This window comes from Anas acuta, chromosome 1 (genome assembly GCF_963932015.1).
Source record: "Anas acuta chromosome 1, bAnaAcu1.1, whole genome shotgun sequence".
Taxonomy (NCBI): domain Eukaryota; kingdom Metazoa; phylum Chordata; class Aves; order Anseriformes; family Anatidae; genus Anas; species Anas acuta.
Genome location: NC_088979.1, coordinates 3,771,037 through 3,798,335, shown reverse-complemented (window position 1 = coordinate 3,798,335; position 27,299 = coordinate 3,771,037). Strand labels below are relative to the sequence as shown.

The following is a 27,299-nucleotide window of genomic DNA, read 5'->3' as shown; positions in this document are numbered from 1 at the left end:
CTCCTCTCCCATCATCTTGTTGACCCCATCCACCCCATGAGCACTGCTGTAAGACACGAAGCTTCTCTGGTGAATTCATTCATTTCCTTTATTTATATGTAGGAAAGACAATAAAAGAATATATATGCTAGTATATGCCAGAGATTCAATCCTGTGCCAGAAAACGTCCCCTCCAGCAGACTTGCTGCTTGCATCACCCATAGCAATGTCTGTGCTTTGTCTTGTCCTCCACAGCAAAAAAAAAAAATGCTCCCCCCACCCCTCCCAATAGGATTAGGCCCCGCACCCAGGACCTAAGGCACAAGTTTGCCACTGGAGCTAGAGGAAATCTACTACAGGCGCAAGTAAGGAGCAGGTAGGGACGATGGATGGGTGGGGAGCAGCCGGGGAGGGAGCCACAATCCTATAGATGCATTGCCCAAGGCTTGGGCTGGCTCCTGCCACCAAAATCAGTCCCTGTCCCATTTTTGATTTATATAAAGCATTGGTTTACGTACTAGGTATTTATGTTGGGTGCATACAATGTATTTGGTTGAGTTACTCTCTTTGTAAATCAGGATTTTGAAGAAATAAATAGTGGTTTCAAAGGTCTCTATCTTTCTTTGTCCCAAAGGGAAGCCCAGTTTTCAAGCCATGAAATGCCAGGTGAACCGAGCCTAAAGACACATCTGGACAAGCAGCTGGGAACCTTGGAGTGCCATGTACACTAACAACATCCAGAGGTCACCAGTAACTAAAGAGGAGCTTGAGTGGCCTCTTCTCAGCCTTTTTCCACCTCTAAAGGTTTGTCCAGGTGGTCTTTTAGAACCACATTATTAAAAAAAAAAAAATGGTGAAGAGGTTCCCCCAAAATTCACTGCCATGGGAATGGCTGCAGGTGGGACGTGCACGAGCAGCCCCCATCCCCAGGCCATCACTGGATCCTTCCCCATCCCCATCCCCACCCCGTGCCCTCCCCAGGCTGGTGGCAGCAGGCAAGACACGGCGGCGCTGAAGCACAAGGGCACTTCTCCGAGCTGTCTGCAGGCGCTGAGCTGCAAGGCTTCGTTTAAGGCGTTAAGACCGAGTGCATAGGAAGCAGGACGACCCTCCGGGTGCCAGCAACGCAGTCTCCAAGTCAGCCCCTGAGTCCTTTTCCATCGCGACGTTCCCCAAATCCTCCTCTGAGATGCTCGCTGCCAGCGGGACGAGGAAGAGGAGCCTCTGGCTTTGGGTTGGCCCCGTGGATGTTTGATGTTCTGATTTCACCCAGCTGCTAGAAGACAAGTCCGTGAAAGGAGCCGGATCCACCTCCACCCGCCGCAGGGCTGCATCCCCCCGAGGAGCTGTCATCGTCCTTGTCCCTGTCAAAGTCCCTCCACCACAGCGGGGATTTCGGCAAGGCGGAGATGTAGGCGGCTCGGTTCCTCGCCTCTTTTTCCTGCTCCTGGGAGAAGGAGGAGAAATAACACAAAGATATTGCCATTATCTGCAGCTAAAGGGCTCCAACTTTCCCTGAGGAGGTAGTCAGCAGCCTGTTTGGGTGCTCCTGGGAGCCTCCTCCAAATTAAGTTGGGGTTACCAGGCCACGTCCTCATCTCTAGAGCTTTGCAGGGGAGATGCAAAGCGTTGGGTCTCTCCAGCCATATGGATGAGCAGAGGTGCCCGTTGAAGGGCTGTTTTCACGAGGAGAGAGGGCCCTCAAATTTCCCTGTGATTCCCAAATTCCACCTCATATTCCTACACTGCTGTTTGGAAATATCTGAACTCTGCTGGTGAATGAAATCTGCTCCAGGGATAATTCTGGTGCAGATTTATCCTTTGGACTTGACCCTGCTGCTGCCCAGGGGGTGGAAATTTGCCCCACAAGCTGGCCAGCCACAGGATCAGGCCCTGCAGCAAGCAGCAAGGGAACTTCTTACCTGCAGGTAGAGGATGTTGTCTTTGGAGATGGCTTCCATCAAGTCCTTATTGAGGGAGGGTTCCCCATGCAGGTGGCCGGCCTCGGCCGCAGCCTCATGCAGCGGGCAGCTCTGCGTGCCCGGCCGCTGCCTGTAGAAGAGCACGTAGGCAGTGTCCTTGGGGAAGAAGGAGGTCACGTTGCTGACCGATTCGAAGGAGGAGAAGGAAACCCTGGTGTCGTTGAAGAGGTACCACTGGATTTCAAAGTCCAACTGCTTGTCGGAAGCCGGTTTCGGCGTCCCATCCCGCAGCTGCCCATGGGGCACGGCGTCAGTGCACTCCCTGGAGTAGCAGTAGTAGTGTCCACTCTCGGAGGAGATGCCCGAATGCACCACCACGCTGCAGAGGTCGTACACGACGGACACGAAACTGCTCCCCGGGCCACCTCTGCCCTTCCTGTGTCGCCAAACATCCTCGTTTTCCTCCGAGGAGACGAGGACAGGTAGCTTGAGCACCACGGGGATGGAGACGTTGTCCAGGATCTTCTTCCTCTTCATGGTCCGCGGGTCGAAGGAGAAGCGCAGCAGCGTGAGGATGAGGTAGTGCGGCCCCTCCGTCAGCTCCGCCACCTTCTCGGCGTCCTGCAAGGAAGCACATTTCTCACAGTGGTATTTGTTCTCCGCCGTCAGTCTCTCCGGGGACAGGAAATAGTTGATTAAATCCGGGACCGATCGGGAGTCCTTGGGAGCGGACGCCTGCTCCCCAGAAGCCAATATTGGGTCTTTGGTTGATTCTGCTCCAACAGCGTCGCGGCTTAAGGGATCTGATGGTTCTCCAGCCTCCTGAAAACCCAACGTTTCCACTGGCACCGGCTGAGCTGGGTGGTCTCCAGACACATGGGGCTTCCTTCGGACCCAAGGAGACCCCATTACCTGGTTTAGGTTTTCAGGAGGCTCAATAAATTGCGGGCCAATTTCTTCCACGGGTAGAACAGAGGCACTCCCAGGCCCGTGTATGTGCCTGTCCGGCGGGGGGAAAGCCAACGACAGGTCTGTGAAGGCTTCTTCTCGGGAGGAGACATTCAGACACTTCAAGCAGCGGATCTTTGTCATCATTTTACCCCCAAACATCTTCTCAATCAATGTCTTGTTTAAGTAATGATGCTCCACAGCCTGAGACATCAAGCTGGACTCCTTGAGTTTCTGGTAGATCCTCTTCCCGGTTTTTTCTTCTTCGTGTAATCTTTGGCAGAAGGAAAAAAGTCTGCATTATACACCAGTACAACACCAAGAACTGGTTTCTAAAGTATGGTTTCTGTTCTTCAGCCGTGGGGGTTAATTTGGGTTAGCCTGCCTGTGCACAAGGGTCTGCTGCAGGAGGAAGGTGGGGGTGGGCAATGGGCCATTGACCCCACTCCTAGGGGCATCACCAGGACACCAGGATTTGGGATTTCTAGGTGAGAAAAAGGCAAAAATCAACATTTTAAAGTGGAGGCTTGTCAAACAAACAGCTCTCCTCTGAACACGGTGCAATTCCAGAAATTTTCAAGCTGGCCTCATTGCTGACCTCACCGCCAGGAGGGCACAAGCAAGACACCCCAGACTGGTCTCACCATCCTTCATCCCAAGTCTCCACTCTTTGAGTTCCTCCAGCTCTTAGCCACTTCCCCTCCTTCCCCGTGGGTCAGCATTAAATAACACGCCGGGTCTAGGGGAACCTGTTGCTGCTGGGCTCCGAAATCAGGCCATTTGCCACGTACCGATCCAGCAAGTACTTGAGATACTCCGAGCAGTCCTGCTGAGCACCAGGAGTAAACCAGGGTGGCCAGGAGGCGGAGAGGAAGCTCTCGGGTGAGATGGCAGGTCGCTGGCACCAAGAGGGAAAAACATGTTTAAGCCATGAGGTCTGGATTCCCACTTCATAGCAGGGAAGGCTTGCATGGTTTGCTGCAAGCCAGGACTGGAAGGATTAATATCAGCCCTACTGAACCTCCCTTTTTGATATTGTTATTAGAACAGGAGCTTCCAAATGCTCACTTTTTACCTATATATATTTTATATATATTTCTATGAAATATCCACGCATTTACTTCATTCAGTTTTACAATGGTTTGTTTTCCTGACCCAGAGACTTCTACTTAATTCAGCCTGAATTTAATTTGATCATCAACTTAATTTGATCACGATCTCTCTCACCAAATCCCTTCCTTAAAAAAAAAAAAATAATAATCCACTGAACTTCCACCCATCATTCTGATCACTGCAGGCAGGTAATCTGCATAATCAGTGATAATGTAATTGGCACCACCAGGAAGCTGCTGCCTAATCAACATGGGGAAAGACTCATCATTGGTAAAGAAGTGACGTTAAGTACTGCCAAAAAAAAAAAGAAAAATAACCTGTATGATGATTGGAAGTTACTAAGATATTATTATCTACAAGCTACCTAACAAGCAGCTACGTTACTGGATTTACACATCGCAGGCACCCTAACTTGCCCTGAAAAACAGGCCCTTCGTTGGCCAAATTTAACAGGTTCTCTATATTTTTCCCCCAAAGTGATCGGTAATGGCATAATACCACAGTACAACAAGCCAACTCATAGCTTGGAAAATGGGGAGGCCCATATGAATGGGTTCACATCAAAGGAAAATTCAGAACTGTGTCTTTTTAGGGACAGGCAGATGCATCTTCAAGAGAGGACCTAGATACGACCTATCTGGAGTCACCCACGTTAAATTTCAGATTTGTCCAGAAAGCTTTCATAATTAATTTGTTTTGGGGTTATAACTTTTTAATTTTCCTCAAATGCAGAAGACTCAAAACATCTGGAATCCACAGGTTTGTTGTTGCTGGTATTGTGTGGTTTTTTTTCCTGACCAAACTATTTTTAAGGCAATTTCTATTGATTGACTGCACTTTGCCATGAAGCAAGGGGACAAGCAAACTGCTCCAGTCTTCTTTGCTGCACAGCAAGAAACAGAAACTGCTGCTTTACACCAACAGGCTTTTCAGCTGGCCACATATGTAAGCTATTACCAAATGGATTTCATTGTCAAAACTATTAGTGATTGCATCAGTCAAACCCAGGAAGGCCAGAGGCTGAAGAAAGGCAGCCTGGTGTGAACACAGCTCGCTTGCACGGGTGAGAGGAGCTTGAGACTTGCTTGCCTCCTCCACCCCCAAAATTAGCCTCTTTCACATAAACAAAATTTGTCCCGTTATAAAAATCCACCAAGATCCACAATTCCTTATCAGCACATTGGAGTCGGCAGGAAGCAACTTGGAGACGAGCCTTTCCGCAGCCGACAGTCCAAACAAATAACTAGAACATGAAATAATTACCTGACTGTGCTCCAAAAACGCAAAGAGCCACTGGAGCTTTGTCATCAGGGGCTGGGAGTTGCCCTCGGTTAAATTCAACACCGAATGCCGAAAGCTGCAAAAGAAAACCAGAGAGGCAAAACAAGATGGAAAATTAGTGTGGAAAGCATAACGCCTGTGTAATGAGCAACCTCAGAGCAGTCTTGAATGGGAGCAAGGGAGCAAAAACTCACTCGGAAGCCATGAAAAGAGACTGTATGATGCTATTCATGTAGCAGGTGTTTCCCAAGTTAATTAAGCCAATTTTTCCTGTCTCCGATTTGGATGCCAGGCGTGGGTAGAAGCAGGCTAGCTCATTCTTCTGGGAGGTCCAAGCATTTTGTCCCAAGAGATGTTTAATCCTGTCTTCATTTGGAATTGGAAGGGCCTTGGAAAAAGAGATGGGTGTCATGAATCCTTGCCTTTCTATGTGAACAATTACTAAAGGGCAACTGCAAAACTTCTCTGCTGGAGGTGTCCATGGCACAACTCATTTCCCTGCTCTTCACCTGAACATGCAATCATGCAAGGAACTGTTTAGCTGCTAGTATTAGTACTTTAGAGGCACTCAAGTCTAAATCTATGGCTAAAACCCACAGCCATGACAAGGACTTCTGCAGATCCACCGTAAGAGAAGTCTCTACTCCCAAAACACAGCCAGCTTGCCTACATGGGGTTCAAACTCAGAATTTTAAGCCGTTTCTTCTGCCACAACTGGAGGTGTTGAGGTTTGGGCATCCCTACCAGTAGGACAGTCGCTCAGCACTACACTGCAAACTGAGATGTCATGTCCATAAGCAATACAGAAAAAAAAAAAAAAAACAGCCAAGAAGTACACATCTTACTTTAATCGCTTCCAAGACTGGTTCGTAGAGATCTGGAAATCCTGAGAAGCGGAAGAACATGCAGTGGATGAGCTCAGCCAGCTGCTCCAGGGAGCTGGTGGCAGAGTTGGAGTCCTCCTTCTTCAGAGAGGCCACCAGCCTCGGAATGTGAGGGAGCAGCTGGAAAAGAAAAAAAATAATAAAATAAAAGTTTGCCATGCTGTATTTTCCATTCTTAGTGCAGATCAGCACCTGCTCAAACACGTACCCGTGCTGGAAAGGAATGGTTTATGTTAAGCACCAAGTGCAGGGATTCAAACCTGTAAAATAGGTGAATTAACCTCCAAGAGGTGTTATCTCGTGTGCTATATTTTATTTTGTACTGCGTAAACTGAATTGGATGGGTGGATGGGTAGCGACAGGCACGTAAAGAGCATGTTCGTTATTTTGCTTTCATCTAGAGGATTTTACAAAGAGCACACAGACCCAAAGACAAGGATAGATTGCTCACGGGCACCCTCTGCCGACCCCACAGCTGTACAGAGCCTTGCTAACCTGTTCCCAGCCCTGCCGATGTGCCAGTCAGGCACCGTTTTTCATATTTCTATTTTACGTGATTTTACCCCAGAATGATCCTGGTTTAATGGCTCAGAATCCACAGTTTAACCTTTAGCTGGTCGTCCCTTCCTCACTCTTCTTCCTCTCTTCTCCCTCTCTTTTTTTCTTCCTCCTCAAAATGTTGGGGATTTTAACTGCTTCCTTTCTACTGGAAAGCTTTGGTGGGGGAAACAAATGAATCCCAGAACCTTTACGCATCGATATTTTGCCAAGCTGTCATCTGAACAATTCTCAAAACTCTTCCAAGGTGCCAGGGCAAACAGAAAGAGATAAGAAGCATGACAGGCTTATGCCTTGTTGTTTTGTTGGGTTTGGGGTTTTTGTTTTTTAAATAGGGGAGGAAATTCGTGCTTGCTGGGCTGCAGATGGAAACTTCAGGCCAAGAGCAACCGATGGCTTTTGGAGTCTTTCAAATTTTGGACGCACAATCGAAGACAACCCGTTGGAACGTCTATTTTTAGAAACTGAGGAGTTTCTCAAGAAATCAGGCTCGTTTAAAATGGCTGCAGCTGAGGAACAAGAAAACATCAGTTGAAAATATTGGCTGGCTTTGCTTTTTTCCAACCTTATCTGTTTATTCCATGAACTTTAGGTGAAAAGCCAAAAGTAAGGGCTTTAATGCAAAAGTACGAAATCAAACATTAATAGCAGTAAATTTCCATTAGCTCTTTTATCAGTTCAATCGCTGCAGGCATGCCTTTGCTCTCAGCCCCACTTTTTAATTACAGCATTCTGGGGGCAGCGCTGGTGGGAAGCAGAGCTGTGCCTTAGTGTCAACAGGCAAAAAGCATCACCCTGGAAACGAAAAGCAACTTTCAGAAACTTTCTTAGGAAACACCAAGAGCTGTTTGGGATTATATTTGCTGCTACTTGAGGCTTCCAAGATCCTCTCAATCCAAAGTCTTCTCCTAATGCATCCCAAAGTCAGAGTGGCAACATCTGCAACACCTCATTTGAAAGGATGGGTTCAAATACGGGGCCCTGTCTTCTAAACCTGCCCACGAAACCCCATCCTGGGTCAGCATAGCCCTGCCCAAATTCCTTCCCATGCCACCTCTCAATGCTCCCTTTCCTTCTCCAATACAATAATGCAGTTTGGTGGTGACCCAGACCCAGACCAAGCTGGGCAATACTAACTATCATGAATTTATTATATATATTACCATATTACTTGTTCACCAGAGGGTGAGCAACCTCCAGCAGGGACAAGCTGCAAGTTGACGGGCTGAATTTATACCACAAGGAAGAAGCTAGCAGAGGAGGGAGATATTCAGCCCCTTGGGCTCCCTCCCAGCTGTGGCGATGCACTCAGCCAAGGGCTGGACGCATCCTTACCAAGTGAAACGCTTCGTGGGAGTGCTGGAAGCTCAGCAGCATGTACTGCAGAACGGACAACGCTCCCTCTCTCACGATGGGGTACAGCAACTTGGAGAAGACCTGGTGGGGAGAAAAAAAAAAAAAAGCAAATTAGAAGGCAGACTGGTATCACAACATGAGTAAGAAGGACCTGGCAGGAAAGGGAGGTACTGAGCATCTACCACACCTCCAGAGTCATCGCCTGTCCAGAACACATCCTCAGAGCACCCTAAAAATACCATCTGGGTTAGAATCACTCATTCAGGCCTGTGCAGTGCCTGGCACACTGAGGTACAGAGCTCTGGGTGATCCTGATAGCCATAACATACCTCCAGATCTCCTGATAGATGAGGCCACCCGGGCACAAAGGGATGCTAGATTTTCTAAAATGTGCCTCTCCTGTTTTATGGTTGTATTTGGAACCTTATCACCTACCTTTCAGGCAAAGAGACAGAAAGCAAAGCTCTTGCAGAGCCTCTCAGCACTTTCAAAGGCTAAGCAATGTCACTGCTTGATGTACATGGGGGATCACAGGGACAAATGCAACCACAGATAATGTTCTGGTGCAGATAATTATGGTATTGGTAACTTCTGTGGTGACTTGCACTGGAGACTCAACCAGGTATTATCTTACAAAGGAGGAAATAGCAGGACCACAGCATGGAAAGTGTTGGAAAATGGGGTTAGGGCTGTATCTGTGCTGGTAAATCAAATAAAGCCAGGACACAGGCTTTAAAACTGACCTACAAGTACGTGACCTGTTAACCTACTCACTGGTGTGATGGACCAGCACTGATCCAGGCACAGTTGAAGGACAGCATTTCATGTTCCCAACAACGAGCTGTAGAAGAACTTTGTGTTTTGGGAAGGAAAGTGCTTAGTTGGCTTTGAAGTCCTTGGTTTGTTATATTTTATAAACTTAAGATATCAGTACCTCTGCAAACCAAGCCCTAAAAAAACTTCAGGTTGAGGTCTCAGTTGCTGCCACACCCAAAATCCTTTGGCAAGGAGTAGTCCCAAAGCTGAGAAAAGGAATCCCAGTGTCCAGCTCCCTCTAACAAGGAGCTAGGCACACAAACAGGTATTTCTGGTGAACATCATTCCTAGTTGCCCACCACCCCATAATATATTGCAGTAATGCAGCATCTGCAGAACATGCAGCGGGCTCAGCGCTCCCTTCAAAACCCTTTGGGACAGCATAATCTTTTCTACACATCTTAAGTCATATCTCATCTTTATTCAAGCAAAAGGCAAGATCTCCCGGATGCAAGGAAAAGCTTCTCCAAATACCCACTGACCTTCTCGATCTTTGAAAGAGTAACTTCAATCAAGATGCTGAACTTCTTCACCGCAGCCAAACCCTTCAGCAGAGCAATAATCCACTTGTCTATGTTCTTTCCCAGGGGCCAGGACACCCAGTCGATCATCCTGAAATGAAATCCAAACACTGACAGTAAACAACGGATATATTGTGAAAGCCCAGCTCCACTCGGGGTTAAATCTCTTCCAAGTTCCTGTCCATTCAACGGGTTGGCCAAGTAAGAGAGAGGTTCCACGTCAGACATTTCGAATCATGTAATAGTTTGGGCTGGAAGGGATCTTGCAGACCATCCATTTCCAACCCCCTGCCACAAGGGGTTCATCACAGCATCCATCCCATTACTCAAAGCACAACAGAGCCTGAAGCTGAACTGCAGCAATGGCATCAGCATCCTGTGGCTCATCAGAGAATCTGTCCCAAATCCATAGAAAAAAGTGGGGATTTCTACCATTAACTTAAATCAACTCGAGTTCAAGTTTCTAACACCAGTCTGGTGCCCTACAGACCACAGCATTGCTTTGTGTATTCTCAAATATATCTCTCAGAGGAGGCCCTAGTTCTGTTTTTAAAGTGGTGGATATCTGCGAGAGGTCTTCTCATTGTTGCTGTTAGAGAACTAATGATACTGGTATTGAAAAATACCCAGATTTGGATCTTTATCTTCTCTGGATAGTAAACATTCATTCCCCAAATCACATTAAAGAAAGAAAATACTGGTAACCTTAATAGAAACCAGATATTCCTGAAGGTCACAGCTAACAAATTTCTTCTATAGCCACTCAGCCAACAAGATGCCATGTTTCTGCAACTAACGCTTCACAGGAGAGTCACTCGTAACAAAATAACCTCAGACTGAGTGATGACAGGTTGTTTAAATAATTACTTAAATTAAGCATTAAAAAAAAAAAAAGCTTAAATTAAATGTTAAACAGAACTGCAGGGTAGCCAAGGCTTAGGATCTCCAAAGGTCAAACTTTGCTAATCATTTCAGGATCGTTGATTTGAAGATATCCCAGGTCTTCACAATCTCCCACCTCAGCCCAGCTTTCTTACCCAATCAGCCCCTTTTGTTTATAAGCTTACGTCTTGTGCAAGATATATAAAAGCAACTGTGGATAAATAACCACATAAGGCAAAGAGCGAGCCCACAAGGAACTGGGAGGAAAAAAATAATAAAAGAACAGTTTGAAGAACAGAATATGTTGGGATGTTGAGAAATAACAAAAATCAAGCCAAGCTGGATAATAAAACAAATACCAGAAAAGCTTCTGCAGACATTTGCATCAGAGTAGAATAAGGAAAGACACGCAATCGCTGTACAGGGAGGATGTGATGGTGATTAAAGATATGATACAGCCTCCAGATTTGACTTCCAAACTAAACACATCCTCTGCCTCTGTTTTGACGGAGAGGAAGGAATGGATCTGGGTGACAGAGAGGAGGCAGATAGAAGATATGAGAATGGAAACAGGAGCAATGACGGCCAATGCAAAAGAGGAACGAAGAGCTCATATGCTCCGAGGGGGGGCAGTGATGTTCATCAAGTAAAATTGAACTCTGGTGAGTTTAATGACCCTATTAACACTGGTGTGGTGCTTTCTGTGGGAAGAATAGGAGGAGAGTTCCTACAATTAAGACAGGCAATAAGGGGGTGACTAAAAAGAAGGGGTAGCAAGCCACAGGGGTTTATCATAGATGACAAAGTATGACTTGTCAGGATATCTGATTTTCTAGTCAAAGGACGCAAGCAGATCATATCTGGCTGGGTATCTGAGCGGATACAGGACCTGATGGTGTTGGCACAAACATCCTGAAGGCAGCTGTGAAACTTGGGATGATGCAAAGCTGGGAGGCATCATCAAAACAAGAAGAGGATCCTGAGGAAGACCCTGATGACTAGAGATGCAGAACCAGGATGAAATATCTACATTCAAAACACATGCAAGGCATGTGGGGAGCAAATAACAAGAAACAGCTCCTGTGTGATGAGAATTAATCTGCCTGAAGAAGACCAGCAGGGCACCAGGTGGCTGTGAGTTCCCAGTGTAACACTAGCCATGAAAAAGGCCAGCACCTGCTGCAGTGCAGGAGAAAAAGACACTTTCCAAAGCAAAACCATCACCTCCTAAGCCATCATTTAAGGCCACGATGCACCTCGTCAGGAACACAGTGCACAAACCTCTCCATCCATATCCAAGACCGATGAACTGAAGTGGGAGCAGGTGCTGAAAAAGCCTCTTAAGATGGTCAGGAAAATGAAGAACCTCTCCTGCAAGAAAAGCTTGAAATAAGCTGGCTAGTTCAGCACAGCCACTGGAAAGCAGAGAGGGGATGGGGCTGTTGTCTGTGCATACATCGACACAATAAACACCAGGGAGGGAAAAGAGGTATTGCAGCTATTGATGCTGGCATAAAATCAAAAGAACTATGAGAAAGCAGGAAATAAATAGAGGCTGGCTATCAGAAGAGAGCTCTGAACCATTAAAGCAATCAAATGGTGGGGCAGCTATGAAAGAAAGCAGTGAGAGCAAAAGCCCTTCCTGCTTTGAAGACCGTGGCTGGACGTTCGTGAAAGGGATCTGTAGCATCAGTGCATAAAAAGCAGGGAGAAGAATTCAGGGATCCAAAGGCCTCCCTTCACCTATCTTCTTTGACACTGAAATAAAACAACCTTGTCTGCAATAAGCTTTTTTTTTTTTTTACCAACATTAATGGCCAACTTACAATCCTGCCCCACCTGCTGCTTGTATTGCTGCAGTAGGAACAAATTCCACTTTAAATTCACACTGCAGTTCCCACATTGTAAGATCCACAAACATTTTGCAAGCCGGGCCCCTCATTTGCCAAAAGGAGCCATTGATGTGGCCTGCCCAGCTTTGAAAAGCTCAAATCCTGATTTCCAGAGATAACAAGCGCTTGCATCTCGGTGTGACAGCAGGCACTCTCCGCAGCCGGAGCTAGGCTCTTTGAAACAGATACACCCTAAGAAAAAAAAATAAAAAGAAAAGTAAAAAATCAGTATTTCTGAAGTTGTGGATGCACATCAATAGAGTTTATCTGAAAAGAGACAAACTCTGAAAGAGAAACTAAGAGATTGTGGTGTACGCTTACACCAGCAGGTGCCAGGCTTGCTGTTTTTACCGCTCTTTGCTCTTTCAATGCTTGATCAAAAGCTCTGCCCCACATCCATTTTTTTTCCCCCTGCCCTGCACTCCCAAACCCAAACTTTGGAGGAAGACTTTGCCAGGGATCCCAAGCTGAAAGACCCTTTTGACTTCTTTGATTTCCTAAGCGTGCAGCACGCTCATCAAAAGGCCAACAGTCACGCAGTTTTCTGGGGCATCCGTCTGCTCTAAACGCGCTGCCAAAACTTCTGCACTTCTCCTAAGTGAGCTTAATTACATTTTGCAGGCCCTGCTTAATGTTTGGCTCAGTCTGAGTAATCATTTACTCACCCTTCTGCGTGACAAAGAATTTTTTTAAGGCATGATGCAATCGCTTTTGCAACTGCTATATTTAGGCACTGGCATTCGCGGAGGATTTATTGCCTGGAGCTCACAGCAGCATCTGGGAATAGGATCCCAGAAGGAAAAAAAGATGGAGAAGAGGCTTAAGAACTGAACTGATAACTTCTTGTTGTTGTTGTCTTGGGTTTTTCTTGCCCCTGAGAAAAGCATGACCCTCCCCAACAAGTCAAAGTGAAGGGATCTCTTTCTTCAGGCATAAAGTTCCCATCAGGAATAATGTGGGTTTCTGTTCTGTAACTTACCTGAGGGAGAGGGGAGAAATCCTTTAAGAGAGAGGGGAAAAAAAAAGATTTTTTTCAGTGAGATCAAGTCACCCCAGCTCCCTTGGGTTAAATCTGAGTGCTCCTGCATGTGAACATCACCCATTTAAATGAAGACCTCTGAGGAAGATGCAGGTTAGAGATAATCCTAGGAAAAGCAGGAGCAAGGTACGGGGACATAGAGGAGCTGTAGGACTTGGACACGGCTGTGCAAGGAAGATCTGGTGATGCCAGAGAGGATGCTGGCTCTGCAAAGACCAAGTCTGGCACGTCAGGCAGAATTTCACCCGCTACTGCTTCATCATGCCTTGATGTCTCCGTTTGCTCTGCCTGCACTGACGTCAGGGATAAGCATGGCACAGCACCAAGATCCAGACCAGCAGCACCGCAGCCGTCTGGTGAAGGTCAGGGTGGGCTTGTTGAAACAGCTGGGCATTAAAAAATGCCTGCGAGGTTTTTAGCTGTGGCTGGTGGTTTAGGGTGATGTCCTTGAAATTCTTTAAAGGAGATTTGGGGAAGAAATGGCCCTTTACATCTTCTGGAAAAAAAAAATAATCCATTCTTTTCAAGATACCTTATGCTGGGTATCCCATAACACAGCTTATTTCTGAGAAAAAAGAAACCAAATCAAACCAGACAAATACAATAATAATTATAACAATCAGTCTTTATGATAATATAATAATAAAAACCAGTCTTTATTCTAGTTCTTTGGGCCCTCAGAACTGGAAGGAAGTATTCAGAAATTCCCCTTTTATCCCCACACCTCACAAGACACAAGCTAAAATGGCCTTTGCTCCAGCCCTGGGATAAAACCCCACAGAGGAGCCAAGAGAAGCTTTGGGGCAGTTTTTTCTCCAGACCAAGAACATTCACTCCTGCATTCCCTAATTCTCCTACCTGCCAATGGCCATCATCATTTGCACATCGCTGATGCTGTCGTCGTTGGTGAGGTTCCTGATGACACCGTCCATCAGCTCCAGAGGCACAAACTGGACCACGCTGGCCAAGGCGTTGGACGGCGCTTCCTGCTCCTCTGCAAGACAGGGACGTGCACCAGCAGGGAAGATGTTAGTCCCCGGGGAAAACAGGCACGTGAGGTCAGTTCTCAGCTCTAAAAGCCAGAAAATTCCTCCCTAGGTAAATGCAGCTGGCATAAACAGGCCATGAGGAGTCCACACGTAGTTGTGTTAGGAGGACGATCCCCCAAACCCCAAAATATTGAGGTTGGGTCGTAGCAGACGGGCTGTTGCATGCAGTCATATCCAGCCCAAACAGATCACAGACACTAAAACATTATTGCCTGGGTCCCAAAGTCCCTCTGTGTGTTCTCTTTATGTTAATCACTGCAAATAATTGCAATGGGGTATGACTGCAGGTTTGCCTGCCTGGAGCACGTTTCAAAAGATGAGGTTTTCATATCGGGGATATTGAAATGTCCATCTCCTTATGGGCTCAGGAATAGCTGGGACAGGAGCTCACCTGCCTACAGTCTGACATTTCACAGCACTGGGATCTCCAAAAATCTTCTGAGCCTCTCTGTAATAATCTAAAGGCCCCAGAAGATGGATCAATATCTTCTGTCCTACCTTAAGACCTCTGTCCAGAGAGACAGCTGGGCTCCCTACCTCTAGGTTGGTGAGGAGTTAAGTCCTTAGCTCTGCTCTTACTTTCTGCTAAGGAGCAGGCTGAGGGCTTCATCGATTGAGAGTGACATTTCTGAAAGGTTTCAGGTCCCGCCCTGACCTGCCGCAGATAAGACGCTTTCCATCAAGCCCAGCTGATGCTGAAAAGTACTGAACACACAAGCCTGTGCTGCATATATTTCAGCCCAGTTAACAATTCCTGCGTACAGACTCTGTGAGGTTTCAGGATAAATTATTTTCTTAGCTTAAAGTAACAGTTAGGGACACTTATTTGTTATATTTCAGTCTTGGTTGCATTTCTGGAGTGGTTGGGAACCAAGAAAACCACCAAGCGCTTTTGTTCCTCATCAAAACCAATCCCTACATTTGCACCCCTTATTTTTTTATTTTTTTTTAATCATTACCTGTCGAAGAAATGATAGTGAACAGCTCCTTCAACGAGGGCAGGATGGCTGAGGTCTGAGTCCTCCAGATCCTCTGCAGGAGACCGCTCACCTTGTTCACATGCTCCAAAAACTCCATGATGTCCTCTTCCCCCTCGGAGACGCACTGGAACTGCCCGATGCACCGGATCAGCTGCTGACAAAACAAGACCTGGTGCTTGCCCGTGGGGATGCACTGAGGATGCTGGCTTAAGAGTTTGCTGATCTTGGCGCACTGCTTGGGGCCGGGCCTCTCGCAGACTTTCCGGAGCACCTCGATCCTCAGCAAGCTGAAAATGCTGTTTGCTGACGGGCTTTCCAAGACGAACTGCAGCCCTAACTGGATATAATCGAGGACATAATGGCTTCTCTTCCCCAGGGGGCCGTAGCCCTCCTGGAGGAGACTCAGGAGGAAGCGGACGTTGAAGAACTCCTCAAATTCCTCCGGGTGGTAGTGGCCGTAGACCTCCAAAACCTCCTTCCCGATCTCTCTTTTATACTTGGTGTCCCCCACGAGATAAAGCTTGGTGCACAGCTCCAGCATGGACCAGCACTGCTCACTGTCCATGGGCTGCTTCGATGCCTCGATGACACGCCTCACAAGGCCTTGCTTCACGTTGTTGGGGTAGGAGGACATCACCACGGCTTCCAGTATCTTATCCATCCCTGCTCCCAGCTGCTGAAAGAAGGAACAGAGCACCAGGTTAGTTCAGGGAAGATCCGTCGAGCTTTTAGGACCAGAAACAGAGCTTGGAAGCCATCTGGGACACTACAAAGATGATAACCCTTGTGACTTTTTCATGGTGGTGTTCTGAGGGATGAGGAGAAGTTTCCACTCTGGTGATGCTTGATTGAGACAAAAGTCCCAAAGCCAGAATAAATATACAAAAAAAAACAGAACTTCTTTGGACTAGTCACATACTTGAGCATTTTTATCTTGTAAATAACCAACTACAGCCTTACACTTGACCCTAGGAAAGGATGAGCTCCCTCTCCTCGAGGGGTGCAGCAGCTCAGGGTGGTGCCCCACACTTCCCTAAATCCACTTGGCTCTCAGCAGAGGGAGTGGTGAGGTCCTGGCTGCCCCTCAGGACCTGCCACATTTGTTTGCTGGACCAAATTGAGAGGGGAGAGAAACTGCAGAGTCAGGCAAAGCTTCCTATTCGTCTCAGCCCGAATTCACCAGCCATAAAGCATTAGAAAGCACTGAAAAAGCCCCCGGGGCTTCCCCTGGAAGACAGCTCTCCAGGCACTATCCTGGTCCTTTCTGTGCCCTGTGTGTTCACTGTTCATCATTCACAAGCTGACCTTGTGGTGAAGGATCCATCACCAGCAAAGGATTTCACAATACAATATTAAACCTGTATTAAAGCTACATTCCAGATGCATTGTAGTATATAAAAACAAACACTACAGTCTTCAAACTACACTCAGACAGCATTCAAGTGGCAAAGTTTAGGAGTTAGGAGGGGCTAATTCAGCCCCAGCACAGCTCCAGATGCTTTCAGGGATATTATTTAAAGGATCTCATATTAACTCTATTTATTTATTTTTTTCCAGGGCCTTCTTGGAGAATGAATCAGGGTTTGCAGTGAAGGAGATTGTTGCCTGTAAGAGCACTGCCTCATTTGTTGCAGAAATTGGAAATGTGTCATAAACAACCCAGGGAACTGCAGGAGAGGGGGGGAGAGCTTTGCCACTGGGCAGCCAAACACTGCTCTGGAGATCTGGTGCCTGGTCCTCTTCTGTTAAATACTAAAAAAAATTAAAAAATAAATAAAAAAAAAAAAGAGAGAGAGAGAATAAATATTCAAAGAATCAGGAATCTGTCATAAGAAGTGGGAGAACTTCAACATTTTTTAGCACTTCATATTCCAGGCAGTAACTCATAGAAAAGTTGGGAGGATCGGCTCATTCCTGCTTGCAAAAGAGAACTGAGTTCCTGGAGCACATGAAGATGCTGGAGGAGGTCAAAGTGTTAATTATTAATCTGAAAAGCTGCTCTGAGGTTCCATCTGGTGTGCAGCTCACACGAAACAGAAAGTACATAGCTTTGCAGTGAAAAAGGAAAAAATCCCATAAAGTGGTGAAACTGTTCTGTGCCCCTCGTGCACGACTGGCAGGAGCAACCTGGGGAAAATGAAAGGATCAGGAGGGAGGTTTGTGGTCCAACCCTTGCACAAAGCTGAAATTAAACCAATTTGCTCAGGGCTTTCTCCATCCAGGTCTTGAAAACATGCTAGGATGGAGATCACACAACCACCCTGAGCAACTTGCCCCAGTTTTTAACTAGCTCACAGTGGGAAGTTTTTCCTTATTTCCAGTTGGAAACTCGTGTTTTGATTTATGCCTGGTTTTTCTCTCATTCTCCTGCCATGCACTGCTGTGAAAAGCCTGGCTCCATCTCCCAGATAACCTCCTGGGAGGCACTGGGCAGCTGCTATCAGCCAGTGCCCAGCTTTCACCAGGGGGTTGGTACAGCCCAGCTGAGTCCATGCTGGATGAGTCCATCCAGAGACGAACCTGTACCAAACGCAGAACTTTGCATTTGTCATTGCTGAATTCCACAAGGCTCTCGTCAGCCCTGGCCAGCCCTGGTCCCCCTATCTGACAGCCCTGCCATCAAGCAAACCTCCTTCGTGTGCCCAGACACAGCTTTCAAAAGGCTGTGCCCAGTGATTTTCCCAAAGACAGGCTGACAAAGGTAGTTTTTGAGACCATCCTTCTTGATTTTTGGAGATGTGCTGGAGAGGGAGCTGTGCTTTGTAAAAGGGGGGAATGTCTTCCTACCTCATCTTTGTCACGCAGATGCTCAGACTTAGGGAACTGTCCTGCAAACACTCTGCCTTCTGCCTGATAGATCAACGAGCATGGATGGTATTTGGTAGCACAAACTGCATCCACAAACACACGGCAGTGCTTTCTCCCCTATCTCCTCAAAATAATAAATAAATAAATAAATATAGAGATAAATAGATAGATAAATAAATAAAGAAATGAAAAGGATGCTGTAAAGGACAGCAGCTCTGGCTCCAGACGTAAATGCCACCTAAACCCACAAAGAAAATGAAGTATTTCCAGGCTTGCAACAGGCTTTGTTTGCAGAGAGCATCATCGGCCAGGTTAGTTTCACTCCCTCAACTGAGTAAACTGCAAACAAAAAAATAACAAAAAAAAAAAAAACTGAGCTCAGGATTAAAAGTCACCTTGGGCTTTACTTGGGTCTAATCTTCATATTCTGTAATGCTCTGAGGTGTCCTCTTAATATATTTCTCTCCTGACTGTGTTTTTTTTCTTTAATTGGGACTCATTTCACTTGAAGTCTCTCCAATTACTTCTAAATCAATTCATTCCCCCATCTCTGCCAGCAGCAGATTTCCAGTAAAGGCTCCTCAGTACTTTTTGCAGAATGCAGTATTGGTTCCTGCACCCACACCATAAAAAGCTGGGAAAACATAGACCTGAGATTTATCTTACCTTCAGGAAATCTTGGTAATAAATTTAACACATTTCCTACGATAGCATCAGGACTGTTTCATGCTATATAGCTTGATAAATACCACTAGGGGAGGGAAAAAATCTCACTGTCCAAATGTAGGCTGATAAATAATGTGACTTCCTTCTTACTTAAAAAGAAGACAAAATTGTGATCTACTTCCCTAAATGCTCTGGAGGTCTGGAAGTACAGAATCAAGAGTCACCTTTTATTGTCCTTAACTCCTGCTCAAGTGGTTCCTTTTATGCCAGCCAAGACATTACTGTTATTCTTCCTTCATCCTCCAGGCAGTCGGGCAATTAGGGCTCGATCCTGCAGGCTGCTGAGCTGCTGCAGGGTGGAGGTGAGTGCTCACAGCACCTTCCTAGAGCACAGCACACTGCACAACAGTATTCTCTGAAATTTCTATAAAATTTGCTGTGACTTATTGTCCAAACTTGTCCAAAGAAGCAGCCCCTGTTGTCACACACCTCTCTAGGTCTGTTTTCCAGGAACATCAAAGCAATTTGCAGTCCTAATAATTTTTTTTCTTTTACTTTTCTTTCTTTCTTTCTTTCTTTCTTTCTTTCTTTCTTTCTTTCTTTCTTTCTTTCTTTCTTTCTTTCTTTCTTTCTTTCTTTCTTTCTTTCTTTCTTTCTTTCTTTCTTTCTTTCTTTCTTTCTTTCTCTTTATGGAATAAATATCTCCTTAATTCATAAACAATGGGAATACTTTTGGTCCAAAGTACCTGCACATCCATCCTTCTGAGGAGGGCAAACAGCCCATAACACATCAGTACCACATCCAATAGATGCAGCCTCATCAGCAGGTATTGAGCAAACACAAGCAGTCATTATCACTTCCCTATGACTTTTTTTTTTCTAAAATGCTAAAAAAACTTCTGCAAATAACCATAAAGAAATTGCAGCTGACCTACAGAATGATAAATCATCAAATAAAGGCTGTCATCACTGCTGCCACATCCCCTGCTCTTCTCTCCCTGTGATCTATTGCAGTTTACACAATCAGTTATACTCTTAATTTAGCTGGGATCTAGCTATTTTGGCTAAATCACCTGAATTAATTGGAGTGATGTGATGCCAGCTCTGTGATCTTCCGTGCATACCTCAAGCACTCACAGTGACTTAATGCTGCGGTTTCTTCCTCGAGTCCCCTCAGCGACACAATTGCTGCTTCCCTCTTTATTTCTTCCCTAATTATTTGTCATCCTGCTGTTCATTAATATCTAAAGCCTCAGACTGCCTTATTTATTATTCGCACTGTAATAATGCCTGGAGGCTTCAGCTGAAACAGTGCCCGCTGTTCTGCAAGCCATGGGTATCTGTAGGGATATGCACAGAGGAGCACACATCGCCTTCATGAGACAAGGCTGTTGCAGCAATATAACAGAAACTCAGAGCTAATAACTTCCCCCCAAAATGCAGCTAAATAGCCCTTTAGAAACCAAAGTGAGACTACCCATCTGCGGTCGTAGCAGGGAAAGATTGCCAGCATGGAAGGCTGGCCAAAATTTTCGCCTGTAATTACAATCTGCCTCCTCTAATCCACCTCCCCTTTTCGAGGAGATAACATATTCCTCGCTTCCTGTCCCAAACTGTTTTCCAGTGACAGATTGCACTCGTGTTGCGTGTCTCCTACTCACTACAGCTAATTAATTTGGGCTCTTAAGGCTCTTTCATGCTTTCCTGCCCTCTGGTGTATTCAATCCAAAGCACCCTGAGCGCTTGTGGGGCTCCTCACCCCACAGCTGGTGGAGCCACAGGTGGGTCCCCTAAAAAGTAACTAGCTAAAGTGCATGTGTGCAATCAGCCTAAATTTACCAGATAGCAGGCCGTATCTTTACTAAATTCTGTTGATGTTTCTAAAATCTGTTGGTTTTTCTCCTAAGAAGCCAGAGCTGGGGGAGGTGGGCCTGGGGAAGAGAAGGCCCCGGGGAGACCTTACAGAGGCATTCCAGTACCTAAATGGGGCCTAGAGGAAAGCTGGGGAGGGACTCTTGGTCAGGGCTGGGGGGACAGGACGAGGGGCAGTGGCTGGAGCCTGGCAGGGGGGAGGCTTCGGGAAGAAATTGGGAAGAAATTCTGCCCTCTGAGGGTTCTGAGGGCCTGGCCCAGGCTGCCCAGAGGAGCTGAAGGCGGCTGCCTCAGCCAGGCCGCTCTCTGATCTCCAGTGCTGCTCCTTCGGTCCCTTTGCTGCACACAAACCCCAAAGCCTCTTCTCTTGCTTTATGTTTCTCGCTGTTAGGCACTCAGTCATCAGACAAAACAAAACAAAACAAAACAAAAAAAGGCTTTGGCTAGATGTCAAAGCAATGAGTGCAGTAATGCCAAATAAAGCCCAAGGCCCTGACATTTCATCCTCTCTCCGTCTCCAGACTCCTCCCAGCTCCATTCCTCCCCTCCAGACAAGAGATACACGCACAGCTCTAACCCATGTCAGCATCCTTCTCCAATAAAGCCTCTCAAAAGCACTGCTGGCGTATTATCAGCCATCACCTCCAGCTGTGGCTGCAGAAACTGAGGCACAAGGAATTACATTTCCCTCTCCCATTGCCCCCGAATTCAGTAGCAAAGGCACAGGAACCGGGACTTGGACCACCACTGACAAACCGCTGGCTTTATGGCTAAGCCCAGCACCAACCACAGACAAAATTTCCTCCTTCCAAAGCCTTCTGCTTTCCTCCCTAGCTCTCAGGCAGGCCTGCGTTTCTCCTGTGTGATACCAGGAGTGCCTGGCTCCTGCCCTGACCTTCAGACCAACGTCCTTTCTATTATCATCCCCGGGGACTGTAAATACATCTACTCCGGAAGGCTTTTTTGGAGGTATTTATAGAATAAACACCACTCTCCTTCCTTCACATTGCTGCCTGCTTTTATCTGTGTAGAGAAATAAAAGCCCTGGAGATCGTCCAAGCGAAAACCACATCTCCTCCACCAAAGCACACCGGACCGAGCACTGGCTGGGATTTATCAGCCCCTGCCTTACTGCTTGGAGATACAGAGACCTCCAGTTTTCAGGAAAAAGGGGACATGTCCCTCATTTTAGACCTCAGTTTCCCTGCAGCCCCCAAGTATTTGGCTGTGCCTCCACTAATCCAGAAACCAGGAAGGCCAACTGAGATTGTGGCAAACGGAGACCGTGGCGAACTTCACCGCCCCTGTCACAAAATGTGCTCTGAATCTTTTAGGGCCTGTGGGATGGGAACATCCCAGGCTGTTCCACCCCCCAGGTTGGTTTCCCTGGGTGAAAGCCTGGACACAATTTGTATCAGCTCCTTGTGGCGAGCTGCTGCTTGCAAAGGAAGGTTTGCAGAGCTCTGCAGGCACCAGGGGAATGCACACAGACACACACACACACACAGCATCATTATGGGTTCCCCACCTGCATCCTGAGCATCCCCTTTGCATCCCAACCTTCATCCCAGCCATGCCTGCTGCACCCATTCCCCCAAAAATCCCTCCCTCTGGGCAGGCCTCCCTTTAGGTATCCCAGTTCCCGAGCACCCCTCCTGCACCCAGACCCCCCCAAGCACCCCAAGCTCCCTCCTGCAGCCTGAGCCCTGAACACTCTTCCTATACCCTGAACCCCAAACCCCATTAATCCCAGTTCCCTCCCTCATCCCAGTCCCTAAGCATCCCTCTCTCTGAGCATCCCGGCCTCCAAACATCCCTCCAAGTCTCCTTGCTGTATCCTGAAGCCCCAAGCACCCCAACCCCTGAGCATCCCTCCCTCTGAGCATCCCAAGCCCTGAACATCCCTCTCTGTGAGCCCCGAGCCCCAAACACCTCTCCTGCATCCCTCCCTCTGAGCATCCCTCCTGCATCCCTTCCCCAGAGCATCCTGAGCATCTCTCCAACTCCCAAATACCAATCCTACATCCCGACCCCCGAACACCCCTCCTTTGAGAATCCATCCTATACCCTGAAACCCCAAGCACCCCAACCTCCGAGCACCCTCTGAGCAGCCCGATCCCCTAATACCAACCCTGCACCCCAACCCCTGAGAATCCCTCCTGCGTCCTGACCCCCAAAATCCCTCTCTCCAGTATCCCTCCTGTATCCTGAAGCCCCAAACATCCCAAACATCCCAAACATTGCATCCCGAGCATCCCTCCAGCATCCTTTCCCCGGAGCATCCCAAACACCCCTCTCTGAGCATCCCTCCCTCGGAGCAGCCCTTCCCAGGAGCATCCCTCACCCTGCGCATCCTTCCAGCATCCCTCCACCCTTTTTACACCCCAAACCACCCCCCAGCACCCCGTTCCCTGACCTCCCCCCGTCCTCCTGCCCCCCGTTACCTCCCCCCCGGAGCCGTGCCGAGCCGTGCCAACCCGTTTCGCTCCTCTTTAGGGCAAAAAAGCCGCAGCCCTGCGGGCAGCTCCGGGGGCAGGGCGAAGGGAAGGCGACGAAACTACAAATCCCAGCTCTGGCAGCACCGGGAGAGCCCGGCTCGCCGCCCCTTTGCTTCCTCCTCCTCCTCCTCCTCCTCCTCCTGCGGCGCCCGGGCGGGGACGGGGCTCGGCGGGGCCGCAGGTGGGTGCGGGGACAGCAGGGGGGGCTTTTTGGGGGAGCCACCCCATAAGGGGGGAGAGGGGTGGCTTGGGGTCACCCCCTTCCCATCCCACCGCCAGCTGGGGAAACTGAGGCACGGGTGGGATTTGGGGAGGGGGGTGCTGCTTGTCGGGCCAGAGGGGCCAGAGGGAGAAGGGCTTTGGGATGCGGGGAGGATTTGGTGGATTTATTCCTATTATTAAATTATAATTATTATAATTATTATTATTATTAGGATGATTTTAGCATTTCATTCTGCTGTAGCGAATTCCCGGCTGTGCAGGGAGGAGCCAGCCCCTCTCAGCATGGCGCAGCACCGCCCGGCAAACTTTGTCCTCCCCCCATTTCCCCAATCCCATTTTTCTGCAATTCACGGGTTTTTCAGCACTTTGGGGGACGAAGCTGGCTCTTGAGGGCAGCCAGCTCGGATCCTGGCCCCTACCACATTCGTCCCACCTCCTCTTTGCCTAGAGCTGTACACTGCTTAACTTCAGCATCTGCAGATGCAGCATTTTGGGGTCACCTCCATCCCCCGGCAAGCAGCACCAGCTTGGACCCACTGCCAGGAGATGCTCCAGACCCCAAAGAAGGGAGTTCCTGGCCTTGGAAGGGATGGAGGAGCATGCCAGCGAGCTGGGGATGTTAGGAAAGTCGTGTTCATCCTTCCCCGTGTATTGCTGTGTTTAACGCAGCGTGATTAGAAAATAAACCTCGAGTCACGGGTGAGCTTTTCCTCGAGGCTATAGGGGATGTTTCCTCGAGGCTATAGGGGAAGGGTGAGGTGGCATTTCCTGCACGGTGCCTGCCGGGAGCTGGAGTCCCTGCCGCAGCTCTCCGCGTCTTGCAGAGTCTGGCAGAGCTCCCTGTGCTCGGCCCGGTGGCCAGAACGATGTGGGATTGATTTCCATCCTAAAGCAACGGGAAAACGCGGGGTTCCCTCTGTAGGATTGCAGTAAATAAGCACGTAGTGTGTAGAAGGCGTGTTGCAAACATTTAACCTGCTGGAGCTGAGCATCTGCTGAGATCACTGCGTGCATCAGTGGTACCCTAGAGAAAGGTTAAGCCTCTCCTTAGAACACATTTTATCCCAAATCCTTCCTTAAACCCAGCTCTCACGTGCTGGCTGCTGGGGGCTGCCTCTCACTCGGGAAGCCACGAACCAAGTTTTCCTTTTATTTTTCTTTTCTAAGCCCTTCTTATTTTATTTCCACTTTCCCTTGGTCATTCTTCGTTACGGCTTTTTTCCAAGCTGTCACCATAGGGTGACTCCTGGACGTCAAAGTGCCTTTTCTCTAGCCCCCATAACACAAATTCCTAGCTGAGGGTCTTGCTTTCCCCTCCTTTTTACCCCAAATCCATCTGGCCCCTCCGGGCTTCCCGCAGCGCATTACCTGGCCGGCCTCGTGCGGCGTTTCTGCAGCCACTGCGGCTCTCTTGGGCAATACCCAAAAGCCAGGAAGGTTTTTTTAGGCTGGCTTTTCTTCCCGATACTTATCAGAAATGGTCCCCGTCTTGCTTTCATCTTATTGCCACTTAGGTTTTCTTCCTAAATAATTCATCTCTAATTTTTGCTGCGTGTGTGCCTTGCTGCTCATCTCAACCCCGCAGCTTTTTCTTAACCAAGCTGGGTTTTTCGCTGCCTTAAAGACAGGTTTCCAAAGTTTCAGCCATGAAGGGATGTTTTATGGGTTGGGTACGGAAGGGTACACTAAAATTAATCAGCGAGGCACCTATAGAAAATTAAAATTAAAATGCCCTCCTCCCACATCACATCGCTCTCTGCTGCTCTGCGTTTAATTCATTTCCCTAACGAGATCCTCTGCACGATGCTCTGAGCAGCCTGTTAACCCCGTCTTACCTGCTGCCTCCCCAAAATCCCCCCAAAAGAGTCATTTTCTTTCCCTGTAAAGGGAAACCTGTGTCTGTAAGCAATTCCTGCTGCTTTTATTTTCTCATTCCCAACAAATACTTGTGCTTTGGTTCACTTCTGAGGGAAACCAAGGCATCACTACGCCTTTTCCCAAATAAAAACTTAATTTTGTTTTCTCATCTGCTTAGTACCTTTTGTGTCTTTTCTCTGCCCTGCCTCTATTTCTAGCTTTGGCCAAGCTACTTTTATCTTTATTTTGTTAATGCAGAGCCAGTTTTCTCCAAATATTTAATGAGATTGTGAAAGAGAACCAGACGTTCGATCCCTCGGGTTTCATCAACTCGCTAGTTCGGGGTAGATTATTTTTAACTGGAAAGATCAATTTTTATCTGAATCAGGAAGCAGAAAACTCATATTAAAAATGGCTTTTCCTGTGCTTTTATATATATATACGCAAATTTATATATTCCTTAAGGAAAGGTCCCTGTTGTTTTTCTTTGTTCTTTGAAAATGTTATAAACATAACTTTAAAGTTTACAGCAACCTGCATTTTCTGGCTTAAAAAAAAAGGGCAAACTGCAGCTTTGCTCATTTTTCAGAGAGGTTAAACACTCAGCAATAGTTGTGCCACTTGCACCATTTTTACCTAAGGAGGCACATCGTGAATGATGCATTTTTGGATGATTATTTGTGCACGTGTGGGTTTTTTTTTCTAAATTGGGTGAAACCAGCACTCCGTTAAATTATACATGCAGAATTTTATTTATGATCTAATTAAAGCACTCTTAAATGCGATGAATAAATAAGAGGGGAAATAAGCTTGCCCAAGGCTGTTTTGCATTGAAAATTATTAAACAAAGGAAGCGTCACAGATAATGAAGGAACTGAGGTGAGGGTTATAAATATGTGAAGATGTTAATTAGTGAAAATGGGTGAATTTTGTCATTTCCCACACCGTTTCCTAGCTTCCTGCTGTGTCAACCCCACGACTCTCCCAGGTTCAGACCAATTATTTGCTGAACTAAACTCCTGGAGTAGAGGCTCCTTATAGAAATGGGTGCTCTGCATCTGCTGAGGATGCTCCTGCCAGTAAATCCCACCTTCAGATTTACAAACCCTGGTCTGCCGAAATGCTCGGAGGCTCAAGCAGCAGCTTTGACTCAGAAATTGGACTTCTCAATAAAAAATTGCCACAAAGCAAGGCTAGTTTCTCTCAATTTGCATCGCCTGAAGAGATTATGTCTTTAAATAAGTGTAGTTTTTTTATTTATTTATCTCTAACACTAAATTACATCTAAATTACATCTATTTTTTTGAAAGAAAAATGTATTTAAACCCAAATCACTCCCAAAGCACATAATAACACTGTGCTCTTTGGTGAAACTCACATCTTCAGCTCTCAAATTAGATCTCTAGGTGATCTAATCGGACTGAATTTTAAGTACTGCTTTGGGAGCAGCTCCACAAAAGGCTTTACTGTAATTCTCTTGCTTCCAAGAACCATAACCCAGTTTGTGCTTGGCCTTGGGGACTGCAGGTTACAGCCACCCACGGCCACGTCAGATGCTCTCCTGCAGCCTCGTGTTCGTGGAAGTGCCACCAAGCAGCAGTGCTGCACTCTTGGAGAGCCCTTCTCTTATATTAGGTCAGATAGGTGCCAAGAGGCTGGAGCCAGACCCTTTTTTTTTTAACATTACCCATTTCAGATCAGTCTGAGCTGTCTGCCTCTTGTTAATATGCATGTAACCAGCCAGGTTTGGGATCAGAATAAACTTAGGGTTGATATTGGGTTTGAAATGGACTCTCTCTTGTCTTCTCAGTGAAGATTTGGGCCATCCAGTGATCGTTAGGTTCTTGATGAGAGAATTTGCCAGGAGAAGGCTGTCGCAGACCCACGGAGGAGGACATCTCGCTGCAGCTGGCAGACAGCATGAGAAAACTCCTCCCGTGGTACCAACAAGCAGGCGTGGGCTCCAAAATCTGCAAACATGACCTATAAAGAAAGAACAGGAAAAAAATGGGGTTGTTTGGTCTAAAACAGCCTGAGTTTTAGCAGAGGAGGGAAGCCGTGAATGGGCCTTTGGGCCACTGTCAGTCCTGCCTCTGCTGTCTGTGTTATTCGCAGGGAGATGTTGGGAACGCTTCTGTTCTTGGCTGAAACGTGAA

General features: G+C 47.2%; 3 protein-coding genes across 6 annotated transcripts in view; 2 read left to right on the top strand and 1 right to left on the bottom strand.

Moving 5' to 3' along the window:
• Window positions 1-70: 70 nt before the first annotated feature.
• USP35 (ubiquitin specific peptidase 35) lies at window positions 71-23,177 on the bottom strand. Of its 3 annotated transcripts, none has more exons than XM_068700531.1 (11): window positions 23,011-23,177; window positions 15,200-15,896; window positions 14,050-14,185; window positions 9,340-9,469; window positions 8,021-8,122; window positions 6,089-6,247; window positions 5,438-5,631; window positions 5,226-5,319; window positions 3,641-3,747; window positions 1,902-3,123; window positions 71-1,426 (listed from the first exon to the last, which is right to left on the bottom strand). In XM_068700531.1, exons 2-11 carry the CDS (start codon window positions 15,879-15,881, stop codon window positions 1,256-1,258), a joined length of 2,997 nt encoding a protein of 998 aa, XP_068556632.1. In that variant the 5' UTR covers window positions 15,882-15,896; window positions 23,011-23,177; the 3' UTR covers window positions 71-1,255. The 3 variants fall into 3 exon arrangements, with proteins under 3 accessions (XP_068556632.1, XP_068556703.1, XP_068556772.1); XM_068700602.1 differs by having other exon boundaries at window positions 15,200-15,893; XM_068700671.1 differs by lacking the exon at window positions 23,011-23,177 and adding an exon at window positions 18,008-18,028.
• Window positions 23,117-27,299, top strand: part of KCTD21 (potassium channel tetramerization domain containing 21) — an 11,736-nt gene continuing 7,553 nt past the window's right edge. Inside the window, exon 1 of the mRNA XM_068653590.1 lies at window positions 23,117-23,245. The gene's annotated coding sequence lies outside the window, so the exon portion shown is untranslated. The remainder of the gene's footprint in view (window positions 23,246-27,299) is intronic.
• Window positions 23,180-27,299, top strand: part of ALG8 (ALG8 alpha-1,3-glucosyltransferase) — a 24,305-nt gene continuing 20,185 nt past the window's right edge. Inside the window, exon 1 of one of the 2 annotated variants that reach the window (XM_068701202.1) lies at window positions 23,180-23,245. The gene's annotated coding sequence lies outside the window, so the exon portion shown is untranslated. The remainder of the gene's footprint in view (window positions 23,246-27,299) is intronic. The other variant, XM_068701115.1, reaches the window with a different exon arrangement.